The sequence below is a fragment of the Xyrauchen texanus genome, chromosome 23, assembly GCF_025860055.1.
Source record: "Xyrauchen texanus isolate HMW12.3.18 chromosome 23, RBS_HiC_50CHRs, whole genome shotgun sequence".
NCBI lineage: Eukaryota > Metazoa > Chordata > Actinopteri > Cypriniformes > Catostomidae > Xyrauchen > Xyrauchen texanus.
Window position 1 is genome coordinate 43,209,793 of NC_068298.1, and position 27,191 is coordinate 43,236,983.

General features: G+C 36.4%; 1 protein-coding gene across 4 annotated transcripts in view; it reads left to right on the forward strand.

Moving 5' to 3' along the window:
- Window positions 1-27,191, forward strand: part of LOC127617079 (ephrin-B1-like) — a 177,396-nt gene that overhangs the window by 66,648 nt on the left and 83,557 nt on the right. For all 4 annotated transcript variants that reach the window (XM_052088959.1, XM_052088960.1, XM_052088963.1 and 1 more), the window contains exon 2: window positions 25,858-26,135. In XM_052088959.1, coding sequence (XP_051944919.1) covers window positions 25,858-26,135 — 278 coding nt within the window. The remainder of the gene's footprint in view (window positions 1-25,857; window positions 26,136-27,191) is intronic.

The following is a 27,191-nucleotide window of genomic DNA, read 5'->3' on the forward strand; positions in this document are numbered from 1 at the left end:
TATACAATAGTAATAGTGTACTGGAGTAATATTATATAAAAGTAATAGTGTCCTGGAGTAATATTATATAATAGTAAAAGTGTACTGGAGTAGTAATATATAATAGTAATAGTGTCCTGGAGTAATAGTATAAAATAGTAATAGTGTACTGGAGTAATAATATAAAATAGTAATGGTGTCATGTAGTAATTGTATGAAAAAGTAATATATAATAGTAATAGTGTCATGGAATAATAGTATACAATAGTAATAGTGTCCTGGAGTAATATTATATAATAGTAATAGTGTCCTGGAGTAATTGTATGAAATAGTAAAAGTGTACTGGAGTAGTAATATATAATAGTAATAGTGTCCTGGAGTAATAGTATAAAATAGTAGTAGTGTCATGGAGTAATATTATATAATAGTAATAATGTCCTGGAGTAATATTATATAATAGTAATAGTGTACTGGAGTAGTAATATATTATAGTAATAGTGTACTGGAGTAGTAATATATAATAGTAATAGTGTCCTGGAGTAATAGTATAAAATAGTAGTAGTGTCATGGAGTAATATTATATAATAGTAATAATGTCCTGGAGTAATATTATATAATAGTAATAGTGTACTGGAGTAGTAATATATTATAGTAATAGTGTTATGGAGTAATAGTATAAAATAGTAATAGTGTCCTGGAGTAATAGTATAAAATATTAATAGTGTCATGTAGTAATTGTATACAATAGTAATAGTTTCCTGGAGTAATATTATATAATAGTAATAGTGTCCTGGAGTAATATTATATAATAGTAATAGTGTACCTGGAGTAATATTATATAATAGTAATAGTGTACTGGAGTAATATTATATAATAGTAATAGTGTCCTGGAGTAATAGTATAAAATATTAATAGTGTCCTGGAGTAATATTATATAATAGTAATAGTGTCCTGGAGTAGTAATGTATAATAGTAATAGTGTACTGGAGTAATATTATATAATAGTAATAGTGTCCTGGAGTAATAGTATATAATAGTAATAGTGTACTGGAGTATTTGTATGAAATAGTAATAGTGTCCTGGAGTAATAGTATAAAATAGTAATAGTGTCCTGGAGTAATAGTATAAAATATTAATAGTGTCCTGGAGTAATATTATATAATAGTAATAGTGTACTGGAGTAATATTATATAATAGTAATAGTGTCCTGGAGTAATTGTATGAAATAGTAATAGTGTACTAGAGTAATATTATATAATAGTAATAGTGTATGGGAGTAATTGTATGAAATATTAATAGTGTACTGGAGTAATTGTATGAAATATTAATAGTGTACTGGAGTAATATTATATAATATTAATAGTGTACTGGAGTGATATTATATAAAAGTAATAGTGTCCTGGAGTAATAGTATAAAATAGTAGTAGTGTCATGGAGTAATATTATATAATAGTAATAATGTCCTGGAGTAATATTATATAATGGTAATAGTGTACTGGAGTAGTAATATATTATAGTAATAGTGTTATGGAGTAATAGTATAAAATAGTAATAGTGTCATGTAGTAATTGTATACAATAGTAATAGTTTCCTGGAGTAATATTATATAATAGTAATAGTGTCCTGGAGTAATATTATATAATAGTAATAGTGTACTGGGTAATATATAAATAGTAATAGTGTACTGAGTAATATTATATAATAGTAATAGTGTCCTGGAGTAATAGTATATAATAGTAATAGTGTACTGGAGTAATTGTATGAAATAGTAATAGTGTACTGGAGTAATATTATATAATAGTACTAGTGTCCTGGAGTAATAGTATAAAATAGTAATAGTGTCATGTAGTAATTGTATACAATAGTAATAGTTTCCTGGAGTAATATTATATAATAGTAATAGTGTCCTGGAGTAATATTATATAATAGTAATAGTGTACTGGAGTAATTGTATCAAATATTAATCGTGTCCTGGAGTAATATTATATAATAGTAATAGTGTACTGGAGTAATATTATATAATAATAATAGTGTCCTGGAGTAATAGTATATAATAGTAATAGTGTACTGGAGTAATTGTATGAAATAGTAATAGTGTACTGGAGTAATATTATATAATAGTACTAGTGTCCTGGAGTAATAGTATAAAATAGTGATAGTGTCATGTAGTAATTGTATACAATAGTAATAGTTTCCTGGAGTAATATTATATAATAGTAATAGTGTCCTGGAGTAATATTATATAATAGTAATAGTGTACTGGAGTAATATTATATAATAATAATAGTGTCCTGGAGTAATAGTATATAATAGTAATAGTGTACTGGAGTAATTGTATGAAATAGTAATAGTGTACTGGAGTAATATTATATAATAGTACTAGTGTCCTGGAGTAATAGTATAAAATAGTAATAGTGTCCTGGAGTAATTGTATACAATAGTAATAGTTTCCTGGAGTAATATTATATAATAGTAATAGTGTCCTGGAGTAATATTATATAATAGTAATAGTGTACTGGAGTAATTGTATCAAATATTAATCGTGTCCTGGAGTAATATTATATAATAGTAATAGTGTACTGGAGTAATATTATATAATAATAATAGTGTCCTGGAGTAATAGTATATAATAGTAATAGTGTACTGGAGTAATTGTATGAAATAGTAATAGTGTACTGGAGTAATATTATATAATAGTACTAGTGTCCTGGAGTAATAGTATAAAATAGTAATAGTGTCCTGGAGTAGTAATGTATAATAGTAATAGTGTACTGGAGTAATATTATATAATATTAATAGTGTACTGGTGTGATATTATATAATAGTAATCGTGTCCTGGAGTAATATTATATAATAGTAATATTGTCCTGGAGTAATATTTTATAATAGAAATAGTGTCCTGGAGTAATATTATATAATAGTAATAGTGTCCTGGAGTAATAGTATATAATAGTAATAGTGTACTGGAGTAATTGTATGAAATAGTAATAGTGTACTGGAGTAATATTATATAATAGTAATAGTGTCCTGGAGTAATAGTATAAAATAGTAATAGTGTCCTGGAGTAATATTATATAATAGTAATAGTGTACTGGAGTAATATTATATAATAGTAATAGTGCCCTGGAGTAATTGTATGAAATAGTAATAGTGTACTAGAGTAATATTATATAATAGTAATAGTGTATGGGAGTAATTGTATGAAATATTAATAGTGTACTGGAGTAATTGTATGAAATATATATAGTGTACTGGAGTAATATTATATAATATTAATAGTGTACTGGAGTGATATTATATAAAAGTAATAGTGTCCTGGAGTAATAGTATAACATAGTAGTAGTGTCATGGAGTAATATTATATAATAGTAATAATGTCCTGGAGTAATATTATATAATGGTAATAGTGTACTGGAGTAGTAATATATTATAGTAATAGTGTTATGGAGTAATAGTATAAAATAGTAATAGTGTCATGTAGTAATTGTATACAATAGTAATAGTTTCCTGGAGTAATATTATATAATAGTAATAGTGTCCTGGAGTAATATTATATAATAGTAATAGTGTACTGGAGTAATTGTATGAAATAGTAATAGTGTCCTGGAGTAATATTATATAATAGTAATAGTGTACTGGAGTAATATTATATAATAATAATAGTGTCCTGGAGTAATAGTATATAATAGTAATAGTGTACTGGAGTAATTGTATGAAATAGTAATAGTGTACTGGAGTAATATTATATAATAGTAATAGTGTCCTGGAGTAATAGTATAAAATAGTAATAGTGTCCTGGAGTAGTAATGTATAATAGTAATAGTGTACTGGAGTAATATTATATAATAGTAATAGTGTCCTGGAGTAATTGTATGAAATAGTAATAGTGTACTAGAGTAATATTATATAATAGTAATATTGTATGGGAGTAATTGTATGAAATATTAATAGTGTACTGGAGTAATTGTATGAAATATTAATAGTGTACTGGAGTAATATTATATAATAGTAATAGTGTCCTGGAGTAATATTATATAATAGTAATAGTGTCCTGGAGTAATAGTATATTATAGTAATAGTGTACTGGAGTAATATTATATAATAGTAATAGTGTCCTGGAGTAATTGTATGAAATAGTAATAGTGTACTAGAGTAATATTATATAATAGTAATATTGTATGGGAGTAATTGTATGAAATATTAATAGTGTACTGGAGTAATTGTATGAAATATTAATAGTGTACTGGAGTAATATTATATAATAGTAATAGTGTCCTGGAGTAATATTATATAATAGTAATAGTGTCCTGGAGTAATATTATATTATAGTAATAGTGTACTGGAGTGATATTATATAAAAATAATAGTGTCCTGGAGTAATATTATATAATAGTAAAAGTGTACTGGAGTAGTAATATATAATAGTAATAGTGTCCTGGAGTAATATTATATAATAGTAATAGTGTACTGGAGTAATATTATATAATAGTAATAGTGTCCTGGAGTAATTGTATGAAATAGTAATAGTGTACTAGCGTAATATTATATAACAGTAATAGTGTATTGGAGTAATTGTATGAAATATTAATAGTGTCCTGGAGTAATAGTTTATAATAGTAATAGTGTCATGGAGTAATATTATATAATAGTAATAGTGTACTGGAGTAATATTATATAATAGTAATAGTGTACTGGAGTAATGGTATACAATATTAATCGTGTCCTGGAGAAAAAGTATACAATAGTAATTTTGTCCTGGAGTAATAGTTTACAATAGTAATAGTGTCCTGGAGTAATAGTATACAATAGTAATAGTGTCCTTGAGTAATAGTATACAATAGTAACCATGTCGGTAACACTTTATTTTACGTAGTCCTTGATACAGAGTAATTACTTAGTTAATTACTTAGTAATAAACGTTGTAATTACATGTACCAAAATGTAATTAACATGTAACTAAGTTATGGTACAGCCTGTACTTACAGATTGTAATTACACACATGTAATAGGCAGCTACTGTTACACATATGTAACAAGCCGAGTCTGTTACATACGTGTTACAAACTTGGTACACTGTAATTATGTAAGAAAGTACTTAGTACCACACAATGTAACAAGAAGTACTTAAATACATTAGGCTACTAAGGTCTGCAGTTACATATGGCAAATGTGTACGTTTTGTAGCATTACATGTATGTAACATAAAATATCAAGATTGTACTTAAGTGGACTTCATGTGTATCTACATACCTTATCCATCTTAAATAACCCACTAGTTCACCGCTAAAATACATGCATTAGCTTCTTTATTACATTAAAATTACAGAAAATTACACAGGTATAAGCTACGTAAAATAAAGTGTATCAAGACTGTACTTAAGTGGACTTCATGTGTATCTACATACCTTGTCCATATGTACTTTAGTTTGAATTAACTCACTAGTTTACAGCTTAAATACATGCATTAGCTTCCTAATTACATTGCAACTACAGAATATTACACAGGTATAAGCTACGTAAAATAAAGTGTATCAAGACTGTACTTAAGTGGACTTCATGTGTATCTACATACCTTGTCCATATGTACCTTAGTTTGAATTAACTCTCTAGTTCACAGCTTAAATACATGCATTAGCTTCCTAATTACACTGCAACTACAGAATATTACACAGGTATAAGCTACGTAAAATAAAGTGTATCAAGACTGTACTTAAGTGGACTTCATTTCTATCTTACCTTATTCATATGTGCCTTAGTTTGGGTAAACTCACTAGTTCACAGCATAAATACATGCATTAGCTTCTTAATTACATTGCAACTACAGAATATTACACAGGTATAAGCTACGTAAAATAAAGTTTATCAAGACTGTACTTAAGTGGACTTCATGTGTATCTACATACCTTGTCCATATGTACCTTAGTTTGAATTAACTCTCTAGTTCACAACTTAAATACATGCATTAGCTTCCTAATTACATTGCAACTACAGAATATTACACAGGTATAAGCTACGTAAAATAAAGTGTCTCAAGACTGTACTTAAGTGGACTTCATGTGTATCTACATACCTTGTCCATATGTACCTTAGTTTGGGTAAACTCACTAGTTCACAGCATAAATACAAGCAGTAGCTTCCCAACTACATTACAATTACAGAATACTGTATTTTAACTCAATAGTGTAGAGTTGAATTGATGTGGTTATCCTTTCCATCCACCTGCCTGCACACAAAAGGTGACATTATCAAAATGACAAGTCAAATTGTAAATGTATTTTTCCCTTCAAATACAACATATAATTAGCAATGTAATTAGGAAGCTAATGCATGTATTTAAGCTGTGAACTAGAGAGTTAATTCAAACTAAGGTACATATGGACAAGGTATGTAGATACACATGAAGTCCACTTAAGTACAGTCTTGATACACTTTATTTTACGTAGCTTATACCTGTGTAATTTTCTGTAATTGTAATGTAATAAAGAAGCTAATGCATGTATTTAAGCTGTGAACTAGTGAGTTAATTCAAACTAAGGTACATATGGACAAGGTATGTAGATACACATGAAGTCCACTTAAGTACAGTCTTGATACACTTTATTTTACGTAGCTTATACCTGTGTAATTTTCTGTAATTTTAATGTAATAAAGAAGCTAATTAGGGCTGGGATAAACGATTATTTTTTAAACGATTAATCTAGCGATTATTTTTCCGATGCATCGATTAATCTAACGATTCATTTTTCCAGTCCGATTCGATTTCGATTCGATTATCTACCCATGAATTGACTAATAGAAATTTATACATGTTGATTTACATATCTGAATGAAAAAAAACATTAATTCCTTAACATTGCAATATATGTTTATTGCTCTTAAAATTCCAAAATAAAAGACTATACAAGTGCAAAGTAATGCATTCTTAGTCAGAGTTAGCATTCAATAAAACCTTGAAGCCTTGAAAACATATAGGCCTAGCTTACTGAAAAAGTGCATCTTGTAATTCTTCTTTCAGATTAAAATAACAACTTAATGTCTAGCATTCAATAAAAAAATAAAGGTCACCCAAAATACTTTTTTAGAGCAATTGAAAGAATACAGTAACCAATGTAAACTTGAGGGCTTTAAGCTAATACAGAAAGTGCTTTTCCAACAAAAAATAAATAATGAAAATAAACATTCAGAATTCAACATTTATGGGCCTAGCTTACTGAAAAAAAGCATCACATGCAAATAACAACTTACACTTTCCTTTCACCTTAAGAATAGTGTGTGTGTGTGTGTGTGTGTGCGTGCGCGTGCGTGCGGTGGCCTCTTCAGGTGCTGGTGCATTGCCGTGGTGCTAGAATGGAAGGCCATCTCCATTTTGCAAAGACGACATATCACGGAATTGTTTACTTTTAAATGAAAGAATTCCCATACTTTTGAGGAGCCAGTGCGTGCCGCCTTGCACTTCTGATAGTCTGAGGAGCTACTCGTGTTGCTACTACGCTCGGCGCCGCCATCTTTGTTTTGGGTCTGACGAATCGATGCGCATATTTTGCGTCAACGTATTTTTTGCGTTGACGTCATCGCGTTGTCCCAGCCCTAAAGCTAATGCATGTATTTAAGCTGTAAACTAGTGAGTTAATTCAAACTAAGGTACATATGGACAAGGTATGTAGATACACATGAAGTCCACTTAAGTACAGTCTTGATACACTTTATTTTACGTAGCTTATACCTGTGTAATTTTCTGTAACTTTAATGTAATAAAGAAGCTAATGCATGTATTTTAGCAGTGAACTAGTGGGTTATTTAAGATGGATAAGGTATGTAGATACACATGAATTGCACTCAAGTACAATCTTGATACACTTTATTTTATGTTACATACATGTAATGCTACAAAACGTACACATTTGCCATGTGTAACTACAGACCTTAGTAGCCTAATATATTTAAGTACTTCTTGTTACATTGTGTGGTACTAAGTACTTTCTTACATAATTACAGTGTACCAAGTTTGTAACACGTATGTAACAGACTCGGCTTGTTACATATGTGTAACAGTAGCTGCCTATTACATGTGTGTAATTACAATCTGTAAGTACAGGCTGTACCATAACTTAGTTACATGTTAATTACATTTTGGTACATGTAATTACAACGTTTATTACTAAGTAATTAACTAAGTAATTACTCTGTATCAAGGACTACATAAAATAAAGTGTTACCTACATGTCTTAATAGTATATTAACTATTAACCGTAAACTATGTTGTCACAGCTGGCCTTTCTTGCATAATCCCACAGCATGCGCATCAAAACGAAACTTGTTGTCAATTATATTTCTAAGGTACTTGTAACTACTAGCCCATTCCACCATTTGACCTTTCATGTATGTTGGTATCCTGAGTCACATTTCCTTTTTTGTTGCATTGTTTTGTTCATGCATCAAGTGACATTATTTTAGTTGTTGATGTCAAAATCTACAGGAAGTTTCTCTTCCCTTTTAGAAATTGAAGAGCATATTCACTTATATGGGCCCATTATTATCCAGTTTTTTGCCTAATGTTAAATATTTATACACATTACACAGAAGGAAAGGTTCCTCATTACCATGGTCAGTGTGCTAGTCTTAAATAATAGTAATATAATAATAAATTAATGTATTTATGAAAATAAATATTAGCTGAAACACATCTTGAAATAATATTGATATAAAATGAGGTCTAATAGATTCTACCTTTAGATTATCTCATATAAAACTAACATTTTGTCAAAATATAACTGTTACTTTTACTCATGTAAAATCCTGAAACAAATTTTAAAGGTGATGGTGTGTAATTTTTTATTAATTTATTTTTTTGGCGCATAGCATAGTTGCTCTTTTCCTCAGTGCTGTTTGGCGTGTCAGGGCTGCTACTGTTTGAGAGGTTCGAATTGACAATCTCTGTAACACTCTAAACTAGAAAAGTCTCACTAGAATTGAAATTGGTCGCAATAGTTTTGATGTCTGCGCTCCGCAATATCGAGGGAAGCCCAGTTGTTGAACGCATGCGCCAGTGAGAAGTGCAGATCATTAGCGTGAGCTCGTTACATTCGAGAAAGTGTAGATGAGAAGTGTTTAGCTGTTTGCAAGATTATCATGAAATCTGCCTCGGCAGGTAAATACTCGATCACTAGGGCGGCCGCTGAAATATCTTCAATGGGAGACCCATGGCATTGTTCTTTCCCTGCTGTCCGAATAGACCAGTTGAGAAACACTGCTTTAACTCACACACACACTCATGTCAGACCCTCTTGCCTCTCTTCTCTCTGACATCTGCTGCATGTGTGTGTGTGGTGCAAGTTGACGAGTCTGACAGACAGTCGAGAAGGAAAGGAGATGCGCATGCGCATGTGAGATTCTCCGTCCGGTTGCATTTTTCTATCAATACCGTTGATAATCAAATGTACATGGTACGATAACCGTCAATTTTCAAACCGTGATATACTGCTGCAACCCTATCCTGAATAAATTCATAGTAGTATTTGAGCTCTTGTGGGTATGCCAAATTATGCACATAGATTGCACCCAGCCTATATTGTCCTATATTTCAATGAAAAGAAACTGTTATTAGACATTGTTTTTTGATTGGTAATTGGCTGACGGTTTTAAATTGATAAGCTATAAACCATGATTTTATTGTGGTTCCCATTTATTTGCTTACAAAACCTTTTATTGTTCCTCTTTTTTTTTTTTTTTTGGGATGAGGTGTCTCCAACAAAGAGCTGGAACAAAGAGATGTCACAAGGAAAGATCTCCCCTAAGGATGCACATTTTTGACAAATTCTTGTTACCGATGTGAGGGTCCTCTGTGGACTGGGCTGCACTGATGAAAGAGCAGTTAGGGTCAAACGGTATCTCTTTTGGTATTATCTTTTAGTATACAAGCATGTTATTTAATCTGGTAAATCTTTTTTAGTTTTTTTACAATCTTGTTTTCCTTGGGTCTTCAATACAAGAACAGGCTAAGATAAAAAAAAAAAATATTTTAAATGACTTCTTAGGTGATTCAATTCCATTGTTTTTATCACACCCAAAGGAATCAAATCACCAAAGAAGTCTTTGATCAAACCACATGAGTCTCATTGATTACATTGAAGATGGCTTTACACTCACCTAAAGGATTATTAGGAACACCTGTTCAATTTCTCATTAATGCAATTATCTAGTCAACCAATCACATGGCAGTTGCTTCAATGCATTTAGGGGTGTGGTCCTGATCAAGACAATCTCCTGAACTCCAAACTGAATGTCAGAATGGGAAATAAAGGTGAATTAAGCAATTCTGAGCATGGCATGGTTGTTGGTGCCAGACGGGCCGGTTTGAGTATTTCACAATCTGCTCAGTTACTGGGATTTTCACGCACAACCATTTCTAGGGTTTACAAAGAATGGTGTGAAAAGGAAAAACATCCAGTATGCGGCAGTCCTGTGGGCTGAAAATGCCTTGTTGATGCTAGAGGTCAGTGGAGAATGGGCCGACTGATTCAAGCTGATAGAAGAGCAACTTTGCCTGAAATAACCACTCGTTACAACCGAGGTATGCAGCAAAGCATTTGTGAAGCCACAACACGCACAACCTTGAGGCGGATGGGCTACAACAGCAGAAGACCCCACCGGGTACCACTCATCTCCACTACAAATAGGAAAAAGAGGCTACAATTTGCAAGAGCTCACCAAAATTGGACAGTTGAAGATTGGAAAAATGTTGCCTGGTCTGATGAGTCTCCATTTCTGTTGAGACATTCAGATGGTAGAGTCAGAATTTGGTGTAAACAGAATGAGAACATGGATCCATCATGCCTTGTTACCACTGTGCAGGCTGGTGGTGGTGGTGTAATGGTGTGGGGGATGTTTTCTTGGCACACTTTAGGCCCCTTAGTGCCAATTGGGCATCGTTTAAATGCCACGGCCTACCTGAGCATTGTTTCTGACCATGTCCATCCCTTTATGGCCACCATGTACCCATCCTCTGATGGCTACTTCCAGCAGGATAATGCACCATGTCACAAAGCTCGAATCATTTCAAATTGGTTTCTTGAACATGACAATGAGTTCACTGTACTAAAATGGCCCCCACAGTCACCAGATCTCAACCCAATAGAGCATCTTTGGGATGTGGTGGAAAGGGAGCTTCGTGCCCTGGATGTGCATCCCACAAATTTCCATCAACTGCAAGATGCTATCCTATCAATATGGGCCAACATTTCTAAAGAATGCTTTCAGCACCTTGTTGAATCAATGCCACGTAGAATTAAGGCAGTTCTGAAGGCGAAAGGGGGTCAAACACAGTATTAGTATGGTGTTCCTAATAATCCTTTAGGTGAGTGTATATCTTTTATAGCGTCAAAGTGTTGGTCACCATTCACTTTCACTGTATGGAAACAAACGGCAGACAACTTTCGTCAAATATCTGCATTTGTGTTCATAACAACACATACAGGTTTAAAATAATGTTAGGGTGAGTAAATGTTGACAGAATTTTACATTTTAGGTGGACTATTCCTTTAAGATACACAGTTCAAACAGACTCGCCATGTATTCCTTCACTAGGCATCCCTCATCCTCACCAAGATAGATGCAAAGAGCTTTGATGATAGCTTCTCTCTTAAGATGGACATCACTTGTCTGTAAATATTACAAATTTGAGTATTACTTTACCTTCAAGCATGCAATCTATATACTGTGTTGGCATGAGGAAAATAAAAAATAAAAACACACTAAATATCAACTACCTTAAGTATAAATTTGACACCACTGTGTTGATTAATGGTAAAAAATCTAAAATACTCAGCACAAGTATACAAACCTCCTGTAAAGTCCTGAAATATTTGTCAATTTTCTGTCCAGAAACGCCTCCTTTTTTCTGGAGGACAGACTAATATTAAGATATTAGTCCAATTGTGTCATAAAGGTGTTTTCAAGGGGGACAGTAGTAATGCGTCTGAATTCAGCACCAATCTATTATAAATAGAAATATAGATGTAAACAGAGACAGCAAAAACACATTGTGGTCAGTTACCTTTCTCTCATCTTATATCAAGGATTTTCTGCTCAACCCCAAACCAATCCTTCTCCAATCATCCCATCATCCATTTTAAGACTAATGTTAACGCTTGATTAAAAGCAGAGCATCAACAGTAGCACCAGGTATATATAAAAGGAGTTTTTGGGGAAAGAGTAAACATGACCTTACCTCTTCTACCAAGTGCGGGCCACTGGAGTTTTAAGTCCCCAATCATTGGACTATTCTGTACCACATTCCTTCTGTAGGAGAACGTTTTGTACATCTTTTCTTTTACTACTGATGTTCTGTTCCTCTGTCTGAAATCAATAAGCAGCTCACTGAAGCTTCAAGGATTTCATCTGTTTCTCCAGCAGGATTAGCAGGGCAAAAGTTAACTTCTGATCATTTTGGTTTCTTCACATTTTTGGCTGGAAAGCATTCATCCCTGGGCTTGTTCTTTAGTGAATTAAGAGTAACTTTGGGAAAACCAATGTTGCGCGTCTTTGTCCTGCAATTTTGTGCTTAAGGCTGAATATCCACCCACTATACCCCTTCATCGATCCTTTTTCTCTCAAACATGGAAATTTATCAACGAGTGCCTTTGCAACCTCATCTATCTGGGGATCATGTGGGTATGTGGGGTACTGTTAAATATCTTCAGCCAGCTTTTCCAAGATGCCAGACTTGAGCCCTGGACTCATCTTCAGTGAGGTTCCTGCTTCAACAATAATTTCATTGCCACATTGAAGCTGCACTTCAACATCATATGAAAAACGAGGAATGGGAATTGTTTTGGTCATGTCTGTACTCGTAGTGCTTGAAGTTCACTATCGGATCTTGGTATAATGACAGTGTCAACTGAATCTCCTCCAGAGCACAACAATGAAGAGGAGGAAGTGTTCGAGCATTCACTTGATGTTCTAAACAATTCGGAAGCACTAGAGAATGCTTGATTGGACTGTCGGGGCTCGGATTATGACAATCATTTGCCAAGTAGATCAACTTGATGGTACTTTTGTCTTTTATATCTTGAATTGATGTTAGATTCATGAATTAATTATTAAAGTCTACATCAATGTACTGAAGCCAGAAGTCTCTTTCAATACAAAATGCTTGATGAACGGTCTCAAGTAATTCTGAACACTGTCTGGCATCCCCGATGAGAGGTCCAATCTTCTGAAGTAATTTTCTTCCACAATGACTCTGAGCTTCACACTCATCTTTACTCAATCTAATTAAGAGACAGAGAATACATATTAAGTTAGCTGCTGGACAATTGACTTTACACGAACTAAATAACATCGTAAAGTAAATGCAACTTCTATATCAGTTACGTTAGACATTTGACTGCACAAATTGTGCATTAAAACATACTGAATATAACCTCTTGCTTTTATGAATCTTTTAAGTGTCACCATTCTCCGGTCTTCAATGTGGTAATCTGCCATTGGGTAGTGGTCGAGAAGGGTATTATGATGAATGAGAGAAACTTGCAAAGTGGGGCATAACTTGAAAGCTCTGAAATGCTCCCAATACCAAGCACTCATTTCTTTCACAATGAAACTCAAACTCTACTCCACTTCAACCATCTGGACAATCTCAGCAAAATCTGGTAAGCTACCAGAAAGGCCACAAACAACAATCATGTCATTCCTGTAGTTTATTCCATCAATAGACACATTCTTTGCAAGATGAACACAAGTGACATCAGGATATGTTTGCTTAAGAGCATTAACTACATCCTGATTCAAAATACCAATAGGTACAGTTGAGACAGCTGACACAATCATGCTATTCTTTTCAATGGTAGCTGACTCCAAGGGATATGCCATCATGAACTGATGTTTCATCGCCAGAGACAAGAGTATGTTTTTAAAGCAATGTGTGTAACGAGCAACTTGCTTAAAAAATCGATGCTTTGCCTCAAATCTCAGTGTCCACATCCCTACTAAAGGGCCAAAGAATTTGATCATCCGTTGATAATGTTCCACGTAATGATGTTTCAGCAAAAGTTTCATGTCTAGAAATACTTCTTGCAACCTGTACCTATGATCACAAATTTTGCTTTCAAGGAAGGCAATCGATCAGTAGTTTGCACGGGTGCCACAACTAACTCAGCAATATCCTTAAGCTCCATAAGGACCTGCCAAGCTGGCTCATCTGGAGGTACTAGCTGTCCAACCAAGAATGGAAGTAATCGTAAAAGACTAAAATTTTCATGAGCATTGCCTCCAATGCATCTGTTGGACATGAAAGCACATGGAACAGTATGACGGTGATTCATTTTGTCTGTCCATTTGTACAGAAATTTCATGATTGATTAATTAATTGAGATGGTTGCGAGTGGAAAAATTTCATAGAAATCAACAAATTTAGCCAGCGAGTGTGAAGCTAAACACAGTTTTAAGGAAAAGATACTGTTTAAAAAAAAAAAAAAAATGTAATAAAAATTGCACTTAATGTGACGTAGAGAGAAGCGACGGAAAGCAACGGAAACAGCGGAGAGTTTATGGAAGTAAAAGCTGTTAGTGGATGCGAGCAGAGAAAACTGAGTGCAGAAAGAGGGATAAGACATCGATATCCAGTGGCACAAGTGTCTTCTATGTGGAGAAGCATTCGGGCTTAAAGACTGATGTGAGTAAAACGCGGAAAGAAGGGGAAAGCGCAACCAGCGAACGGTCATCCCAGGGACGCTGATGGTAGGATCAAACACTCTCTATTCGGGAAAGGGTTGATTATCTCTCTAAGCTGTGCTATTTAAAAACAATCATGGACTATTTAGAAATGAATTGACTGACTCATATTGTGAAACATTAGTGTTTGGAGGCAATGTACATATTGTTTGTGTGTGTTTACACTAAGTAACAGTGAACTGGGAGCACAAATTGTTTCAGTTTGTTAACTTAATGTGTATTAGGCTTAGACTTAGAAATAAGTGAATGTTGAGACAGTTGTGCATAAGAATATTTTATTCACGTAGTATTTTGTCAATATTTAAGTAAATGTTAATAGTAATGCTAGTGTTTATTTTTTGTTTCTTTAAGGTTATCAACCTATCAAAATCTATCAAAATTTTACAAAATCTAACAAAAGCTAATAAAATCCAACAAAAGCTAAGAAAAGCTAACAAGTAAGGAAGATTCATCTAAGTGGTTAAGAAAGCAAGCAACTTAACAAGCAAATTCAAGAAGGAAGCTAAAAGAACAAACTGATGTGTTTGTCTGGATTTGTGTACCACTGAATTGAATTGAAACAGAGTTTAATTGGACAATTTGAACTTTGAATCTGACTACTGTTCAATCTGTTATGGAATCTTTTGATAAATGAATACAAGTTGTGGAAAGTCCATTTGGAGTTGTTCCGTGTGTCCTTTTGAATGACTGATGCTCATTTTCCAGTTAGAGGCAGATGCTGATGTGTAAAAGTCCCTGGATAACTCGACAGTTGATAACCACTTCTGACAGTCAGCATAGCAGCAGTGGACATTTACACTCGTGGCAGCGCATAGTAGCTGGACTCATACAGTGTATGAGAGGATCGAGTTTGGTGGAGTTCATGGAAAGACTGTTAACACGAAGAAAGTGTTAAGTGGATCATCCAAAAATGGCTGAGGATGTGGTTGGAAAGCCGATCGGGCAGCTCAAGAAAGAAAGAACTTCTGCAAAGATCAGTTTTACCAGACAAGCTAACTTCCTCTGCAGAGAAGTGCACAGGTTGGTGGACCTCAAGGTAGAGCTCAAGGAAGAATTTGAGAAGCTCTCATCCATTGCAAGGAAAGTCTTTGAGACCAAAGATGACTATAAGTTTGGGCTGCTGGCTGAGGCGGAAAATGGTCAAGATGTTGGCAAAGTGGCAGCACTTTTAGTGCAGCAGGAAGCTGACTTTAGGAGGACAGCAGAGTATTGTGACTTGAAATTCGAGGAAGTCTAAGAGATTGTTCAGGATAATCTCTGGTCAAGATATGGTCAGAATGAGGTGTCAGCCGCAGTCTTCGCGGCGGAGGAAGCCTGCAATCGCGTAGCAAACATACTCATCGAAAGTGACGGGTATGAGAACTATGAAGTACAAATAAACTTTCTCACAAGGCTTATCCAGGAAGCAGGAGGAGCTTTATCAAATTGGGAGAAATGGACCCCTGAGATTGAGAGGAAAGACTTGGAAAGCCATTTAAGGAAGCTGAAAGTGACTAGTAATGAACTTGAAGCAAGAAAAGGTGAGTTTGCCAGGGCGCGGAGAGTCGCGGAGGACGCGCTAGCCACAAAGTACAGTGCGAGGGCATCATTAGGTGCAGTAGCACCCGCTGTTCAGACTAGGCCTATAGTGAGGATTAAACCAACAAGTTTACCAAAGTTCAGTGGGAACAAAAGAGACTTCTATTGTTGGAAAAGTGATTGGGAAAGCCTTCAGAAACAAGGAGAACCAACCGGGTCAGCTGAAGTCAAAAAAATCCAGCTACTGGATAGTGTAGATGACAAAATTACAAGAGATCTCAGACTGTCCTCATACAATACTGCTGAAGACATATTTAGAGTGTTTACGAATCGATATGGCAATAAAACCACAATCGCCTTGGAAATCGTCGAGGAACTGGAAAGATTTCCTGCTGTAAGGGGGAACCAGCCACGAAAGGTGATCGAGTTGATCTAGATGGTGGAGAAAGCCCTTACAGATCTCGCTGACCTTGGGGACACTGGAGCGATAAAGAACCCACTTGTAGTTAAGTCCATAGAGAGTAAGTTACCTGAGTTCATAAAGAGGGATTGGCTAGTCCTGATAACAGATCCAAGAAGTGGCATCACATCAGAGAACCACTTCGACGCACGCCTAAAATTCCTGAAAAGAGAGGAAGAGATACTAGAAAAACTTGAGCAGCTCAAAGTCACTGAGAAAGTAGAAAGACCAGAGAGGAAGTTCGAGAGAAGTCATGCTTTTACCAAGGCAACAAAGGGAGTCTCATCTGAGGGCGCATGCATTGTGTGCAGGGCTGAGAAGCACAGAGGCAAGATTTTCTTCTGTGAAAAGTTCAAAGAGCTGAAACTGATTGAGAAAAAGGCAGTCGTGAGAAAGCTGGGAGTATGCATAAGGTGCCTGGGATACCATGTGGACAGTAGCAGGTGCAGGGACACATATCTCTGCAGGAACAATGATTGCAGAGGAGGAGTCTCAGCAGACCACCACTACCTTCTCTGTCCAAAGGTAGAGCTCAAGCCTGAGCATGAGAGCAAGATTACCACCAGAGAAGGTAAGAAAAGTGGTAGATTAACAGTAGAGCAAGAGGAATTCCTATCTGAGCTTTCTCCAAATTTAGCGGAAAATTGCAGAAAAGCATTTACCAACAGAGCCAAAATAGGAAAATCCAGTAAGAACCAGCTGAGACTGTTGGAGGAAGGTGGATTGCAAGAACTACCTGTCATCATGATGCTAGTAGAGGTAACGGCAAATGCAGGGCAGAAGATTGGGACTCTGGTCGATTTGGCATCGGACACAAACTACATTACCCATGAAGCTGCTGACAGGCTCAAGCTGAGAGGTGAGGAGATCACTCTAGTAGTTCACGGAGTTGGAAAGATGGCCATTCGAGTTAGCACCAAGAGATACCTTCTCAGAATCAGAGTTAAGACCCCCAAGGGTATGGAAAAGGCCCACCAATTGGTCTGTTATGGACTAGAGGAGATCACTAAAGTGCATAAAGGTGTGAGCCCAGAGCAACTGAAGGAATTCTTCCCAGAGGTAGACCTAGCAGAACTGAAGAGACCTGAAAAAATTGAACTTCTCTTCAGTCACCGGGAAGGAAGGCTTGCTCCGCAAAGAGTAAGGATTGTCGGAGATCTCGTCTTGTGGGACAGCCCATTGGGAAAGATGGTGGGTGGAGCTCATCCAGATCTGTTGAAGCTGTGGATATGACTGCTTACGAGTCAAAGACACACTTCGCCCGGTCCATGAGAACAGCTGCAGTCAGGTATGAGGAAGTCCTCGGGAAGGTTGAATCTCTGAGTACCTCTGAGGGACCCCAGAGAAGCAAATTAGTCAGCGCTGAAACTAAAAACTCACTTGCAGGCGACAGAGAATTCCTTAAGTGGTGGAGCTGGGATAGTATTGGAGCTGCCTGTGAACCAAAATGTGGAGGTTGTCGCTGTGGGAACTGTCAGCCTGAAGGAAAGGAGATGACCCTAGCAGAGGAGAAAGTACTCGAGATCATAAGAAGGGGTCTCACCTATGTACAGGCGGATTCTCACAGCAAGTCTCCCCATTGGGATGCAAAGTATCCCTGGATCCAAGACCCTGCAGTAAAGGAGCAAGAAGATGCCCTAAAAGGACTATTTCTCGCAGCTCAGGAGAATGTGACCTTTCCAGACACAACGCTTAGTCGACTGGCTGTGTACAAAGAAGAGGACTCAGGACTTCTAGTGTGTGGTGGAAGAGTCCAAATCTTCAGCAAAGATGGGAACGCAGTCCCAATACTACCCTATGAGGCAAGGATATCCACACTACTGGCTCATGAGGCGCATAACGCAAACCATGAAGAGATCGCCGGGACTCTCCTTAGGACAAGGAAATGAGCATGGATAATGAAGGGACGGAGACTAATCAAGAAAGTAGTAGACAGCTGTGTGATCTGTAGAAAGGCAAGAGCAAGGAAATGTCGACAGATCTTGGGCGACCTCCCACCCGAAAAGACAAGACCAGCTGCGCCCTTTGAGTTTACAACCTTAGATCTGTTCGGTCCCTACGAGGTGAAGGACGAAGTCAGGAAAAGAGTGCGACTCAAGGTCTGGGGAATTGTGTACTGCTGCATGGCCTCAAGAGTTATTCACGCAGATGTTGTTAGTGACCAGTCATCTGAAGGATTTCTATTAGCCTACAAAAGGTTCACGGCTTTAAGAGGGCATCCCAGAAAGTTGTGGTCAGACTCTGGCTCAAACTTCGTAGGAGCTAAACCAGCCCTGGCGGAACTCTACGAATTCCTGAACAAAGTAGGGAAATCAGAGCTGGAACAAGAAGCTGCTAAAAATGGCACCGAATGGTCTTGGAAAATCCATCCTGCAAGCTCTCCCCACAGAAACGGAGCAGCAGAGGCCGCTGTCTGCATAGTGAAACGAGCTCTTCACGACCTTTACAAACCTTCCTCTACATGGCAGCTAACCTGGCAAACGAGACCTATAGATGCAAGGATTCAGAGTCGAGAGGAGTGTATAGAATACGTTACCCCAAACTCTCGCCTACTGGGAAGGACAGGACCGAGAGGAGATCCTGGTGACTTCGATTTCATGGGCTATCCCTACAAAATACTATGGGTCGTCCAAGAAGAAGTCAGGACCAAACTTAATTGTAAGAAGTAAATGGCACACAAAGGATCGGAACATTGATGTGGGAGATGTGGTCTGGGTGGCTGACCAAATCGCACTAAGGAGTCAGTACAAGCTGGGCAGAGTAGTCAAGGCAAATGCTGATCCCAAGGGCATTGTCAGAGATGTGGATGTAAGAGTCTTCTCAAGCTACCCAGTCCTAAGCTCAAAGTGTAGTCAAGTGAGTGCAAAAGGAGGCACCAAAGAATTGAGCAATAGAATCCCTTCAACCATCCTTCACAGAGATGTTAGGCGGTTAGTCGTGTTAATTCCTGTTGAGGAGCAACCATGAGAGCGTGAGGAAAAATAATTATGATGTGACCTCCTTGGGTTCAAGAACAAGGAGCTCAAGTGGGAGGTGTGAAGCTAAACACAGTTTTAAGGAAAAGATACTGTTTAAAAAAAAAAAAAAATTACATAAAAATTGCACTTAATGTGACGTAGAGAGAAGCGACGGAAAGCAACGGAAACAGCAGAGAGTTTACGGAAGTAAAAGCTGTTAGTGGATGCGAGCAGAGAAAACTGAGTGCAGAAAGAGGGATAAGACATCGATATCCAGTGGCACAAGTGTCTTCTATGTGGAGAAGCATTCGGGCTTAAAGACTGATGTGAGTGAAATACGGAAAGAAGGGGAAAGCGCAACCAGCGAACGGTCATCCCAGGGACGCTGATGGTAGGATCAAACACTCTCTATTCGGGAAAGGGTTGATTATCTCTCTAATCTGTGCTATTTGAAAACAATCATGGACTATTTAGAAATGAATTGACTGACTCATATTGTGAAACATTAGCGTTTGGAGGAAATGTACAGATTGTTTGTGTGTGTTTACACTAAGTAACAGTGAACTGGGAGCACAAATTGTTTCAGTTTGTTAACTTAATGTGTATTAGGCTTATTATGCTTAAACATATTATGCTTATTATGTTTAGACTTAGAAATAAGTGAATGTTGAGACAGTTGTGCATAAGAATATTTTATTCACGTAGTATTTTGTCAATATTTAAGTAAATGTTAATGTAATGCTAGTGTTTATTTTTTGTTTCTTTAAGGTTATCAACCTATCAAAATCTATCAAAATTTAACAAAATCTAACAAAAGCTAATAAAATCCAACAAAAGCTAACAAGTAAGGAAGATTCATCTAAGTGGTTAAGAAAGCAACTTAACAAGCAAATTCAAGAAGTAAGGTAAAAGAACAAACTGATGTGTTTGTCTGGATTTGTGTACCACTGAATTGAATTGAAACAGAGTTTAATTGGACAATTTGAACTTTGAATCTGACTACTGTTCAATCTGTTATGGAATCTTTTGATAAATGAATACAAGTTGTGGAAAGTCCATTTGGAGTTGTTCCGTGTGTCCTTTTGAATGACTGATGCTCATTTTCCAGTTAGAGGCAGATGCTGATGTGTAAAATTCCCTGGATAACTCGACAGCGAGACAACTCAACTGGTGATATGCCTTCAAATATGTCATGAGCAATATCGGCTGGGTTCCCAGTATTGACATCGAAATGGGAAAGACGTGCAGAAAAAACACACTGTCTTTTTACACCACAACAAGCCTGTTCAGTGTCTACTGCTGACCTTACATGCACTTTATGCATCTCTTTAGTTCTGAGAGTGAAATCATCAGAACTCACTTCCTTCTCCTGAATTTCAGACTTTTTGAAGTACAAAACCGGCACACATATTCACCAGAAAAACTCTCTACAAAGCCAGCAATTCCTTGTGCTCCCAGATTGTCTGCTATGACAGTCTGCACTGCACTTTTAATGAAACAACCAAGCTGTGAAATAAAAATTCTTTGGCTTTCCAACGTGGAAAGATCTTGCAACAAGGGCTCAAGGATTTTTTCATATACATAGGTCCTAACATCATCTGATTGGCAAAGTAGTGCCTAATATATGGAAGACAATGATGAACTTTCACCTGGTGGTAAATTTGCAAGATTCCAATATACAGCACATATTTTGTACTTTTTTCTGGAAGTGCCAAGCAGGTTGCTTAATTTAAAAATCGCCCACATACAAATTCAGCAATATTCTGAAAAAACTCACTACAAGATAAAAAATCTAAAATCTCATGTATCACATTTGTTGCATTACATTGAGAAGCAGTGCTCTACAAATAATGGAGCTCTTCCAGCAATTCACTAACTGCAGCACTTGGAACATGAAAAATACTTTCAGTTTTAGTAGCACTGCAGCTAATTTTCACTCTATTACATGCACCTGATTATCTGGAATATCTGCATCAGCATATGTAGTGTCAGAAGAACATGCAGTCTCCGAGTCTATTGGGTTGCCTGGCTCAGATTCAACTACACTACCATGTTCAATGGAATCATTTACAATGCCTTGAACTACACCATCTTTCTACACCAAATCCACCAAGGAATGTAGCTTATGTTTGCGACTTGTGTGAGACTTGAAACTACTGTATACATTAGATTTGTAGTCACAGCCTTGGAACATACAGGTGACAGTCTCATTATTTCTGAGATGATGACCTATGTGTAGAAAGTAGTCACGTTCTCTCCCAAGTTCCCAGAAAGAACATAAATCACAAGAAAATGAAAACACAGTCCCAGGTTGCTTAGAGGTATTCGTGTGATTCCTAGACAAATGTGCCAAAAGTGAATTCCAAGTTTTGAAAACACAAGGGCAGCCAGGATGAATACATTTTAAAGTGATGACCATGCCCCAAGTGGCCATGTTTAAGTTTGTAGTGTTTGAGAATTTCTGATTGCCTTATCACTTGAATGCCACAATCTTTACACTGATACATTGAAGTGACAAACAAAATACAGACAAAAAAACACAACGGTGCGAATTAATAGATGTTATAGAGCCAAAAATGAGTATCCATACTTCAATGTAAATAGGTTGCTCTGTAAGTGATTATGTGTGGAAACAAACAAAGATATCTATTACTTTTTAACATTAGTCAGCATAGATGTAAAGTCTCTTACCAAAAGCTTAGTGTCCACCGAAATGTCCCTGTTCTACCCTAGTGAACACGGCAAGTGAGCACACATAATGATTATTATTGTTAGTTTGAGATATATTCACATACCACGCCATAAAAGCTAGTGAAAAGAGGGGATGTATTTGCATTAAAGCTATTTTCTTTAATGCTCGTTAATTACAGAATCGCTATTGTGAACTTGTTGTGTGTCACTGAAAAGATAAAAAAATCCCAACACTTTATTATGAACTTTACCGATGGGGAAAAAAAGCACACGTTGACTGGCAAAGTAAAGTACTGCATACTGCAGGATCATGCATACTTGCAACACAAGTCTTAAATGTTTTTCGGTAACATTCAAACTGTAATGTGCTTGAATATGGTCTGCACTTATATAGCACTTTTTTTATTAACCTTAGAGGTTACCAAAGCGCTTTACACTGTGTCCCAATCACCCATCCACACTCACATTCACACACCAATGGCAGCAGAGCTGCCATGCAAGGCGCTAGCCTGCCATTGGGAGCAACTCTGGGTTCAGTGTCTTGCCCAAGGACACTTCGGCATGTGGAGTCGTGTGGGCCAGGATTCGAACCACCAACCCTGCGATTGGTAGCCAACCCGCTCTACCATCTGAGCCACAGCCACCCCTTAATATGAGCAACTTTACGTTCGATGTTGCCTATACTGCAAAAAACCTCAGTAACCTAAAATGTGAATGCTTTACGTTTAGCTAATTATAGTATGTGCAATCACCATTATTCTTTTTTAATCAGTCAACAGACTGTTTACTGTAATGAATGATGTAGGGCCTTGCCCAATATAAATGGCAGCGGAGACCACATGGCCCTTTGTTCTATGATCAAATGTGAGACATTAAACTCTGTTTCCCAGAATGCTTCACAGCCAGATGGGAAGTCCTGTCCATGGTGATGTGATTACAACAGGTTCATTTCATTTTCACTACGAGACAGCAGTGAATTTATTTAGAAAACACGCTTCTCTTCTCAATCGGTTTCTATCAACGTTGACTACCTACTTCATTTCTCTCCATCACTGGACCCGAGAAATAACGCAGAGATGCGTCTTTCCACTAAGGAGCGTAAGACAGAGGACCCACTCCAGATTGTTTTCTCCTGATCGCTCAACGCAACAGTAATTTCAAATGGACAACCCTGCTGAAATCACACAGGATTTCACAAGTAAGGCTTGACATCTGGGCAGATTTAGTTTAGAAACTGACTTTTCTTGTACAACTAAATCATATATTTGATGCTTAATGTTTGATGTTTTGATTACAATTGTATGTTCAACTACGATCCCTGATTGCTGTTTTGATTTGTGAGATTGTCATTTTTGGGGAAATGTTATTTTATTGAGTGATCTGAACTAATGATTCAATTGTGCTGTTACCAGCGTTTATCCTAAGTTATATTGCATGCACCCCTGTTTGTTCTCTCTCTCTCACACTCACTGAAATTCATGGAGCGAGCAGCACCGTGGTTTATGTCCGACTCAGGCTGGTGTTTTCCAATTCTCCCGCCGGTTTCGTTCAGTTCCTTTGTGTGTCTGCTCATTACCACCCGCACGTGGTATTAGCTCCGTCACCTGGTTCTGATCCAGCCATCTTTCTTTCCCTCCACATTCAAATAATCATTGGCTCCGGCCTTTACGATCTAATCCTCCATTGTTAATCTAGTTTCCATGTTGAATTCAGTTCGCCATTTTGAACCTAGTTCTCAATGTTGAAACTGATCCTCCATTTTGAAACTAGTTCCCCACGTGGAGTTTAATCTGCCATTTTGTTTCCTTTGTTACCTTATCTAGACACACACACACATACACTAGCATATAGCTCCACTATGTAGTTAGGACTTCCACTTTGTTTTTGTGTTATATTCATATAAAATTGGTGGTGTTCATTGCTGTTTGATTATAATAAATCTTGTTATATTATAATAAGAAGTACTCCTAGATGTTTGTTTGAATATTTGTGTTGAAGCCAGCCTCTGCCACGTCAAGAACTCCGCTATTACTTCAGTATTGTTAAATTGTTGTTGTTAGAAGCCAACTTTAACCAGATTACTGCTGGGTTCGTATGGCAATAATTTGACTAGCTTCTTCCCTTTTTGAGTATTTTGATTATTAATCAAAATACTCATCCTTCAGGGTGGAATTTAATGAGACTCGATCAGTCACTTACTATCATTTTTCTCTTGTCAAAGAGTGGTGGCCCGAGGATAGAATTTAACTAATTAAATTATATTATTTAATTTAATTATTAATTAATAATTAATAAACATTAATTAATAATTTATATCTGATAGTAAAACTTGTAGTGCACTCTACAATGGTACTGCATAATCTGACATACATCTTACCATGCAAATTGACGGAATAATAAAACTTCGAAACTGGAGGGAAAATGTCTTGCATTCGCAAAGTGTGGTACTGGAAATTCTCCTCTGGCACCAAGGAAACTGCGCTTGTGTCATATTCTCACGCATGTGCAGAGAGGACCTCAACTTAAACCATCTTATTTTTTTCAAACTGAATTGAATTAATTCACATAGCTTGGTTCAAAACGCATGTGATATGTATAAAAACGAATTATTATTTTTTATTAAAATCAAAAACATAATTGAAATGAATTAAATGAGCAAAACTTTTAAATGTTGAATTTAAATAGGGCCAAAATATTTTTTTTCAAATAAAAGTTCAAAATAAAAGGCTCATTAAAATCATCAAGATATTCACAAATTTGTTGTTTTTATATCGTCAGCAAATCATTGTGATTATATCATGGGTATTCAATGTATCACCCAGATTTATCCATCAACACTGGAAAGATGCTTCAGTGGTTTTAGTTCTTAAATACTTGCTGTATACTCAAAATAAAAGCTGCATTGAGAGGGCATTACTTGCAAATAAAACACTCCGAAAGTGATAGTTCACCATCATCATTTACACACCCTCATAATGCTCTAAACACTGGCTGGTTCTTTCCATGCAATTAAAGTTAATGGGTGCTGGGTTAACTTGCAGGGCTCCAAAAATAACAAAAACAGTATCATAAAAGTCTGAAAAGCATAATGGTTAATCACTGATAGTCTTCCCCTCTGCTGTTATTCTCAAATCTCACTCCCATCTCACTTCCATAAAAAAAAATATTAAAAACTAAAGATTCTTGATGTATTTGTACCATATTGAAATATATGTGTGAATAATGAATAATTCACCCTCATGACATTTCAAACCCTCATGAGGAACACAAAAGGAGAAACTTTGAAGAATATCCTGGTTGATCTTTTCCACAAAATGGGAGTAAACCGAGACCAGGGCAGTCAAGCTACAAAAAAATCTAAAATCCTGTAAAAGTCTTCTGAAGCTGTATGAAAGCTGTGTGAGGATGATCGGTATTCAATTTGGGGTGAAACATTTCTTAAAAACACTGAACTGTGAATATCAATCAAAATAACTTCAATTCAGATCAGAATAATTTGCTCTCTGTCTCTGTGTGATTCAGGTTCCAGAAGGCTAAAGGTCTGGCGATTTATCCTGATATCGGGGACAAGTTGGATATTATCTGTCCAAAAGCAGACCTGAGCCAGCCTTACGAGTATTATAAACTTTATCTGGTGAAGAAAGATCAGGCGGAGGACTGCAGTACTGTTCTGGATCCAAATGTGCTGGTCAACTGCAACAAACCAGAGATGGACATCAAATTCACCATCAAATTTCAGGAGTTCAGTCCAAACTACATGGGCCTGGAGTTCAAGAAGAACATCGATTACTACATCACCTGTAAGTCACATGTGGATCACTGCTTCAAAACTCCATGACATGGCTTGATGTACACAGTTGATGTATTTCTATTGAAACAGGAATCAAGTAGCCAGTAGTCTTTAGTAGAGGTCGACCGATATTGGTTTTTTCAGGCCGACGCTGATGCCGATATTTTGAAATCCGGGTCGGCCGATGGCCGATTAATGCTGCCGATTGATTTTGGTCGCTATTTGGCCGATATGTGCTTGTTTTTAACCTCTTATTTGAACCTTTTATTTGAAAGATAAAATGTAACACAAATAATTACTTAAGATAGACAAAATTTCTCAACAAATACATTTATTGAACACTTGACCAATATGCACTTGTACACTTAAATAAAAAATGTATAATGTAAAAACATATTGTATAAATAATGTATAACAAATATATTAAATAAACAAAGCAGGTGTTACGAACTGCTCCGAGACACGAAGGTTGAGATCCAAATGCAGCTTTAATTAAGGGGCAATCCAGACACGTAATCCAATATTCAGAGCATCCAAGAGAAGCACAGGCATAACTAGAGATGGGTACCGTTAAGGTTTTAATGGTATTACTACTCTTACCGATACTGCTTATCGATCCGGTACTTTAACGGTATTCTTAACGGTTCTTTTTGTTATATATATATATGTGACAACCGCCAAAGGAAGGGACGGAAACAGGTGTCAGCTTAAGGGGTAAGCTTTTTATTTCTCTTGTTCACTATACACAATATCGGTGTTGTGGGGTTTTTTCCTTGGACGGGTTGTCGCGCCCCATGCTCCGTCACTGCTGCCCTTTTATGCCGCTCTCCTCATGTTACTGAAATTAGACACAGGTGTTAGTCATCATTTTAGCTCAGGTGTGAGCGCCCTTACCGCTTTTCTCTCCCGGACGGGCGCTTGACCACGCCCCCGCTGCCACAATATATATTACACAAAGATAAACGTTATATAGGCACAGTGATTTAATTTCAGGAAGGTCTACTAACATTACTGTTCAGGTGTGGTCTAAAAAGAAATCTAATAAAGTAATCAATTGTAAAATAAC